At 33.7% G+C, this 9,498-nt stretch overlaps 1 protein-coding gene across 1 annotated transcript; it reads right to left on the reverse strand.

The window, feature by feature from the left end:
- Positions 1-710: 710 nt before the first annotated feature.
- Positions 711-1,868, reverse strand: LOC128546950 (uncharacterized). The gene has a single exon (XM_053518379.1). The coding sequence runs from the start codon at positions 1,866-1,868 to the stop codon at positions 711-713; it is 1,158 nt and encodes a 385-aa protein (XP_053374354.1).
- Positions 1,869-9,498: the final 7,630 nt, after the last annotated feature.

Here is a 9,498-nt window from a genome sequence, read left to right on the forward strand (position 1 = left end):
ACAGGGTACGAAAGTTATTTATCCATGTTTTTAAACCTACACTGAAAACAAAAGACTGAAAAAGTTTGCAGATAAAGTTGTAAAAGCACACATTAATTCAGGAAGGTTCTGAATTGTGCACCAGTCATCATGCAATACAGCACTATTATACCAATAATATCAGAATGACTTTCAAGAACTTCACATTAGAGGAAAAAGTAGGTCACTAGGTTGTGGTGGGTCTTTAAAGGTTTTTTTAATTATCTATTGAACAATGCCCAACAGCTACCCGTTACACTTGTGAATTTTTACAATATAATCGTATTATTAACGTCAGACAGATGTATATTCACTTATCAGATTAACTGATAACAAAAATATGCAATGTACATAATTCGCCCTTATTTCAGCTTTCGAAATTTAGTATTTATATTTCAAATATTATGATGTAATTGCTGACATTAGTCTTTTATTCATATTAAAATATACTTTTTGTTTTGTTTTAAGAGGCCTGGCAAAACCTAACAGAAATGCATTATCATGTACTTACAAAACACGCATTTTTGTCAATTTCTTACAAATTATATACTTTTCGTTATTCAAAAAGATGAAAAGAAATAGTTTCTGTATCTGTTGCACAAACAAAAACCAGGCAGTCCCCTACCTTATACCTTACACTATCATGCTCACTTAGAATATACTGATATATAAGCACACAATTCGCTTATTCATTATTTTAAGTCAAATATTTTTATGAAACTAGCTTCAACTTTGTCTAGATTTTTACTAATATACATTTTATTTTGTTCTTCACAAACAAGAATACTCGCTGTTATGATTTCCTGCATGAGAGGCAGTATTTCACTTGTACCAGGTACGATCATGTTCACCCTCTTTCTACCACAAACAACAACAGTTCCATTGGTGGTCATTACTAGTCCTGCTGGATATGTCAGGCTCTCGGATTTTATTGTAGTTTTAAGTTCCTCATCTATTTTGAGCTCATATACTGAGTGCTTCCCGACGTCTGACACAAACATCCCTTCATTATCATTACTCATACAGATATAGTATGGTGATTTAAATATGCTAGTATCACTGACTTCATGAAGAATATGTCCTTTCATGCCCAATACCTGAATAGCAGGAGGGCTGTAGAATGATACTGCTATTTTACTACTATGATGATCAATTCCAGCACACCCATACCTGACTTTCAGACTGTGACTCTCAGACAGCCCATTGTTAGTGCTCACAAACAGGATTTTCCCTTCTTCTGGTAAAGTTGTTGCAGCCTTTTCAGAATTGATTACAGTTACATCCCATGGTTTTCCAGGTGGTTTAATCCTTGATTTGACCTTACAATTGCTCACATTTAGAATTTTCAGAGAACTGTTCTCGCAATCTGCAAGCAAAATGTCGTCAAATGAAACCATTGCCATTCCCGTAATCCAACATTTGTCGTCCTTTGCAACTTGAGCGTTCATCTTTTCCACCAAGTGTGCTTCCATTTCAATGATACTCCTCCTACTGGGACCAGGAAATCTCTTGATATGTGTAGAAATCATTCCCAGAGGAGAGTGGTTCGTTTTAAAAGCCGTCATATCTTTGGATGGTTCAAATTTGCAAATGTTTATTTGACTTCTAGAAGCAATATTTTGATTTACTTCTTGGCATTGTTTCAACCTTTTCTGTGCAAGTTTTGATGTAGCAAACAACTGATTAACCTTCTCTGAATACTGGTCCAGTTTACTTTGAAACTCTTCTAACTCATTTTCTAAGGATTCACATTCTTCTTGAAGTTTTTTCTGTAGCGAAACATCTTTAGCATTGAGTTTTTCAACCTCTTCTATAATGTCAGCCTGAACTTTGTCAAGGTAAAAGTCCATTTCTTTGCGGAAGGTTTTAATTTCTTTAATTACTTTGGCCTTCATTTCATCTACAACTTTCAGACTGCACTTTATCTCATATTTACAAGAAGCAATGTTTTTCTTCAGATGATCAATTTTATGTCTGATTCTGATTCCCAGCCAGCATTCTATATTGGGCCGATATCAAACCGACGTCGTTGTCTATAACGGCCCGATATCGGCTTCAATATCGGCTGCAAATAGGAATGATGTCGGTCCGACATCTGCAGACGATATCGGGCCAACATCATTATGACATCGGTTCGACATTGGCAAACGATATTTGGCCAACATCAAAATGATATCGACCCGATATTGGCAGATCATATCGTTGTCGCGAAATAGTGTGACACGCAGTGCTTCTTCAAAGTTTTCTTCAAATATACACTTTATAAATTCTCACAGTAATTTACTTGAGAACAGATGTGTATCGCATCATGTGTATGATGGTTATTTGATTTTATTGGTATAATATTTTTCACTATATACTACATGTTTTATACAGGTACGTAAGTTTTCTGTATATTCTTAACACTATTAAAATTGTTCGATTAGAATTTTAAACATATTTATATTTTATTTTTTTGTAATATAAATATTTCTACGGCGGCATTATACATAAAATAAAAATGCATCTCAATTATAACCTCCCTTTATTACATATAAAATTTTGATATTTACCGTCTACAAATTTTGTTTGGAACCTAGTTTGATTGATTCTGGCATACATAATATTTGCTTAATAAATAGCACACATAAACAATTAGCTTACTTTTTCCCGTTTATCAATAATGTTTTGAAAAATATAGCTATATCAGAGAATCAAATATCGGCCCGATGTCAATCCGACTTACGAAATAGTTACACTGATTGATGTGGATCTACCAATTTCAATATTTTGCGGCAGTTCAAGGGTTCGATCCCGGCGATATATGATCATTTTGTGCCGATTCGCCGTAAAACCTAACTCACTCACTCACAACGGCCCGACGTCGGCCCTATATCGGTACATTTTGCCGACATTCCGACATTATACCTATATCGGGCCGATATAGTCATGCTGGCTGGGTTAGCTCTTCATTATTGCCATAGTTACCGGATACATCAGCAATCAACTGAACCTTGCAGGATTTATGTCCTAGAACCATGCAGTCTCCACATCCTACACAATCATGTTCCTGACAATAAAACTTCACTATTTCAGTCTTATGATCAGCACAGATCTCAGTGCATGGGTCGCTTCGGGTCAGAACTGTAGGCATTTCATCCTTGGATTTGATAACGTGATTCTTGGTCCCAGCCAACTTCCGGTGGACTTTAATGCAGGAAGTACAAATAAATTCATTACAAGTCTCGCAATAACCCTCTGCTGCTACCGTGTCATTATCGCCCTATTGGAAGATTCTGTACGTCCAGGAACTTCCATTGTTAAGATTGTTTAGTAAACAACTCGTGTCTAAACTTGCATTGTGTCATTAATTTTAAAGAATAATAAACAGTTAAGTATTTATTCCGTAACAGCTAATATGTATTCTTTAACTGTATGTAACACTGTCTCATGTTTCCGCAGTTAATGAATGATATCGGTATAAAGTGTAAAATACTTTAAGTCTGTATTTTCAGAAAACTTATCACCAGGAAGTTATATTTATAGGTCGTAAAATGTTACGCGACCAAAGCGGGGTAATACACTTAATAACATAAACTTAAGCATGATCAACAATTAGGTAAAATTTGCCGTCTTATCGGTAAAATTATCCCCCTTGAAATCACCTGGCAGTGCGATATCGATTTTTATCTGGTTGATATTTTCCAATAGAAACAAAGAAGGAAAAAAAGTTTGAACAAATATTGTTTTAATTAGAATGAACACACAATATTTATTATCCTATTGAAGTGTTCGTCATTCTTTTCTCTTTACAAAGATATAAAAATTATTTATCTAAAATGAAGAATTAATGCTTCCCTTGGCGATTAAAAAACTTCACTATCAGTCTCTGTTTACGGCATATAGTTACTGAATAAAATAAGCAAAAACCCGTGATACGTATCTTATTCTTTTCCCTGTAGCCACTTTATTCATATATTGAGAATATTTATTATCCTATTGAAGTATTCTACAGACAATAAACTTTTTATATATGTTTTTATTTTGAAATTATTTTAATGTCTTCTTGCTTCCCTAGACGTTTAAAAATTGGTGATTTTTGTATTATTTCTATATTTGCCGTGTCCGTGGTATTTCCGGACGCGTGCGGAAACGCACGAACACGCCCGAAGTTTAGCTGCCGATGATACAGAAAATATTATTGTTACAACATAGTATTAAGTGATAATAATAGTGCGGGAATAATTTCAGTTATATTAAGGCGAACCATAGTTTTTGGGAATTACAAGCTTACCGCAAAATAAATGTTACAGAGAAAGATGCTGACGTATCATGTTCATAAATAAAAAAAAAAATAAGACATGATGCACGTTGCAACTATATATATTTCTTTCTAAACCACTGTCTCGTATTTTAAAGATTCGTTTAATTATACTTATATATACCCCTTAGTTTAAGTTTTAACCATAAATATGTTATAAAGAATTTATATAATGCAACATTTGAGTAAATTGTTTTCGGAGCCCCTGAAACAGCCATATTAAAGCGCTTTTCGATAGTTGTTTATTACCAATTAACAGCTTTTTGCAGGTTTATTGCTTATCAACACCTTTTTATTAGGGGATTAGGGACGATCAGGTCTTTTTATTACACAGATAATAATCTTCTCGGTGACTGCGTAAAAGCATTTTGAAAATTGTAACATGTTTAATGAACGAGACTTAAATACACAATAAATATATTGTTTCATTTTCAACAACAATGGTGTTAGATACATAAGATAATGGGACAGTGATTGAGTATTTACTTGTATTTGATTAACAGTATTTTTTCCTGAATACAGGTTAATTGTTCGATATTAAAGTATAGATATATAGAACACGTGTTAAAAGTTCGCGTAAGAGTGAAAATATTATAGTATAGAAGTTTTGTGACAACATTGTGAAAAATTGTCGTTTATTAATTTATTAGTTTATTCAAAGAAGTATAAAATACATTTTTAATTTTTTTAAAGCTCTTTGGTTTATTGTCTCTCCTGAAAATTATTATATACTTTCTCTGCTCCATATTATATAATGCTTTCATTTGCTGTAGGCATTGTATTTATGCAATAAATCGAAATTGAATTGAACTGAATGTACGCACAGCTAATCTCAAGAAGGTATAGCACGCGCTAAAAGATATGAAAAATCTGTAATCCCCTGTTCATATAGTAAAAATATTCGTGATAGTTATTATGAATAACCTTTACACTACATTAGTGTCACTTTATCCTAAATCTTTTCTAAAAGACTTTTTCCTATGGCGTGCTTGTTTTATTCTTAGGTTTTCCACTTTTTATTTTAAAAATCTGACATTTATTAAATCAGCCAGTCAGTCCCTTTTGAGAAACCTTGAGAAGTCATAATTCGCACATACTTTATTACACAATGACTGGCTCGGGGGCAAATAGGTCACACTTCCAATTAACAGCCTCTGGTGTCATAAAAAGATACCTTTTACATTGTCAAGTATGTTTGCTAGTTTGTTTTTCTGTCCATTTTTCATCAGTGTGTGACAATATGTTTTTGAAATGTTCATTACATAGCAAAATTAATTTTAACAAGTTAAATAAGATTAATAATAATAATGAAAAACGCATTTTTACATCTATTTATAATAACTGAAAATGAAATTGTCAAGTTTGTAAGCACTTTTAAAAAATATATTTTTTTCCTGCTTTCTATTTTTTAAGATAATAGTAGTTTCATGTACATGTATGTTATGCTCGCCTAATATACATGATTTTGTGTATTTATATTTGTTTTTATGTCTCAGTTTCTTTAATGTAAAATATAAAGAAGATAATATAGTGTTGATCATATTTTCATATACTATGCCAAAGAAGTATAAAACACTTTTTTATAGCTCTTTGACTATGCAAAATAAAAGAATAAATAACGTAGTGTCTTCTTTTTTTCCGTTCCGTATTTTACATTATTGAAAAACAGAATTAAACCAAGTTGATGACTATATTTGCTGTTGTTGTTTTACTTAAAATTGGTGAAAAATAAATCACCCTTCCCACTACGTGTTTACAGGAGATCTCTAATCTATAATCCTTGTTTTTTTATGATCGGCACCTCCCGTGATACGATAAGCGGAGATAGCCGAATCATAACGATCTAAAAATATCCGATAGTGATCGATATTTAGCTAGACGGTCGAAGGGAGACAACAAGGTATAGCGTTGATCTCAATAAACAAGGAAAGATAATAGAATCGATTTTTGCCCAATTCTTCAGTATGGATAAATGTAATAATAACTTAAACGGTTTATTTTATAATTTTAAGAATTTGCATAAGAATTCTTTGATTGTTAACAGCCAACTTTTTTATGACAACGTAATATTTGAATCTATTCAGAACAGATTCGTTCTGTTTCTTGTTATGAATTAAAGTTACATACAAACTTATTTATGTACATATTTAGAGCTATCAGTAACGCTCCTGATTTTTGTTTGTTTGTTTCCTTATACACAATATCCAAGTGTGTTTGTTGAAACTGAATAGAATGTTTTAATTTTATTCATAAAAAGTAATTCACGTACATACTTTGTGTAACACAGTTATAAGAATTGAGCTCCTGCATGTATCTCTTACATATGGTCTTAGGTACATGTGTACTATACTGGACTTCTTGGGAACCAGACACTGGTCATACATGATTACTTAGGAGGTGCTTGATTGGAAATTGAAAGATGATAAACATAGAACTTTTATCGAGTGTATATTACTATTCCATCAAAACAGAAGGTGTGAACGAAATCTTAATACATCGAGCTTAAGAAAAGCAGGATTAAACATAGAACATGTACATGAATTTCAAGTTATCAACGTACAAAATGATAACGTACTCACCTAATTGTCACAAATCTTTAAAATTAATATAACCAAACTTTAAGATTACAATTATGAAAGAAGAAAAATGAATATATAAAATTAACCACAAAAAAAACAAAAAAAACAAAAATAAAACAAGATATCCGGGAATGTTTATAAATTGTATTTTGATACTTCGACAAACAAATGTTGAGTTTTTCTCAACTCGGAGCTAGAGGCCGTGGACGGTAGGGTCATGTTTTTCGTGTTGGGCAACCTTTGGAATTTCCACCTTTTCTATTTATAAGTACAAAAAGTGTCTTATTGCTGATAGAACTAAGATATTTGTTACTTACCTACTTACTTATCTAATAATAATTAGATGATGTCCTATATATCCGACAGTTTATCACGTGAATCGTAAGAAAATAATTTTCTGATATAGAAAGGGCCATAACTATAACAGAATGCTTGAAAGAGTTGTAGTTCAAAACTTCTTACTCACATCATGAAGGTAAATATTTAAGGTTTAAACGAAACGCTGTTGATGTTATAATAATCAAGAAATGTTGACCTAAGATAACTGTAGCCAAGAAATGCTAATTGTTTATGTACAAAAATACCATGCATTGCATGTTTTCGTTTAGAATTGTTGATACAACAGGGAGTTTGTTTGTTTGTATTGAGTTTAACGCCGTTTTTCAACAATATTTCAGTTATGTAACGGCGGGCAGTTAACCTAACCAGTGTTCCTGGATTCTGTATCAGTACAAACCTGTTCTCTGCAAGTAACTGCCAACTTCCCCACATGAATCAGAGGTGGAGGACGAATGATTTCAGACTCGATGTCTTTTATCAAATCGTCACGGAGAACATACGCCTCGCCCAGGGCTCGAACTCACGACTCCGTGATCCGTAGATCTGCGCTCTCCCACAACAGGGATTGAACAGATTAAAACAGTCAAATTTAACATGTCCAAACATATCATTCAAAAAGCTTTAAAAGTACCAAAAGTGCACGCCTTCTAATCTGGAATCCTTTATCAGCCATTGGCATCTACACCATACATGGAAATTTAGCTTGCAAATAAACCATTGTATCTTGAAAATCGAATTTTTATGAATAGTTGTTCAACTTTGGTGTCTGCTTTTTGTTAACAAACCGGTTTCTGTTTATTATCATTGGGAATTAAGTTAAAAAACGAATACCTATCTATCTATTAGGTCTGTCTGTCTGTCTGTCTGTCTGTCTGTCTATATGCCTTGTAGAAACATTACTATGTTCAGTTGTTTTTTCATTGCTTTTTGTTGTAGTATGTGGAGACGGGGAGGGAGAAATGGTCGTGTATCGAGAAAATAGTGATTTCCTGAACATATAAAGAAAAACCTCTAAAACAGATTTTAAAATAATCTGCAAAGAAAACATCAGAGAAAAATTTCTGTGTTTTTCATATTCGAGAAGCAAGAGCTAATTGCTTAAAGCTTGTCAGATAGACATATAGATCTGGAGTCATATATCTGTATATCAAATTGTTCTGATTTATGAACAAATATAGACTTATGATCACATGCTTTTTGCGACATGGAAACCTGATGACGGTGAATAGTAAAGCATTAGGTAGTACTAGTATTATTATTGATCAATGCAATTGAAACTGCACGTTGACCATTTAGAATGTGTTTTGCCTTCAATTAAGATTGTTTACTAACATATCACAAATACTGTTATACTTGCCTGTGAATCCTGTTTATAGGCACAACTTGAAATATTGTAATTGCAATGATTACAAATTGCTTGCAAAACTTAATTAATCTTTTAAGTAAAAAAGAGCCGTAATTTGAATATATTTCATGCAAGGTATCTCTAAGTAAGAAGGATGCATTGTATGAATAAAATCTGTGAGAAGATCCTTCCGAAGCATAGAACGCAAATGAGCAACATATTAGCACAATCGGTTTGATTCAGTCTGTTCATGACAAGTAATGTGTGTGTGTGTGTGTGTGTGCGTGTGCGTGTGCGTGTGCGTATGCGTGTGCGTGTGCGTGAGCGTGAGCGTGTGCGTGTGCGTGTGCGTGTGCGTGTTCGGGTTTAACGTCTTTTTCAACAATTTTTCAGTCATATAAACGACGGTGTCTACTTGCAGCAGTGAGCACAATGCCCAACTTTATAGTGCTGCCTCACTGATATTTCACGCCGTAGACACGTGGCATGATACCCCACCTAGTCACATTATACTGACACCGGGCTGACAAGTCCTAGCACTATCCTCTTAATGCTGAGCGCCAAGCGAGGAAGGTACTAGTACCATTTTTTACGTCTTTGGTATGACGCGGCCGGGGATTGAACCCACGACCTACCGCACTCAAAGCGGACGCTCTACCACTAGGCTACCGAAGCGGTAAAGAAATGTGCAACACGCCCCCTAACAACGACCAAAGTAGGATTCTATTACATAGATATTGAATGCACGCCACAATTTCAAAGGACCAGAAAAATATCACAACACTGAGTCCAAGTATGGGGATACATTTTACAGCCGTCACACGGTACTATACTGATGTTGTGATAATTGATAAAGTCTGTAAAAAGTTTCTTTGCCAGCATAGAACGCAACCAAACAACATAATGGCAGACTTGGT

This window comes from Mercenaria mercenaria, chromosome 11, assembly GCF_021730395.1.
Source record: "Mercenaria mercenaria strain notata chromosome 11, MADL_Memer_1, whole genome shotgun sequence".
Taxonomy (NCBI): domain Eukaryota; kingdom Metazoa; phylum Mollusca; class Bivalvia; order Venerida; family Veneridae; genus Mercenaria; species Mercenaria mercenaria.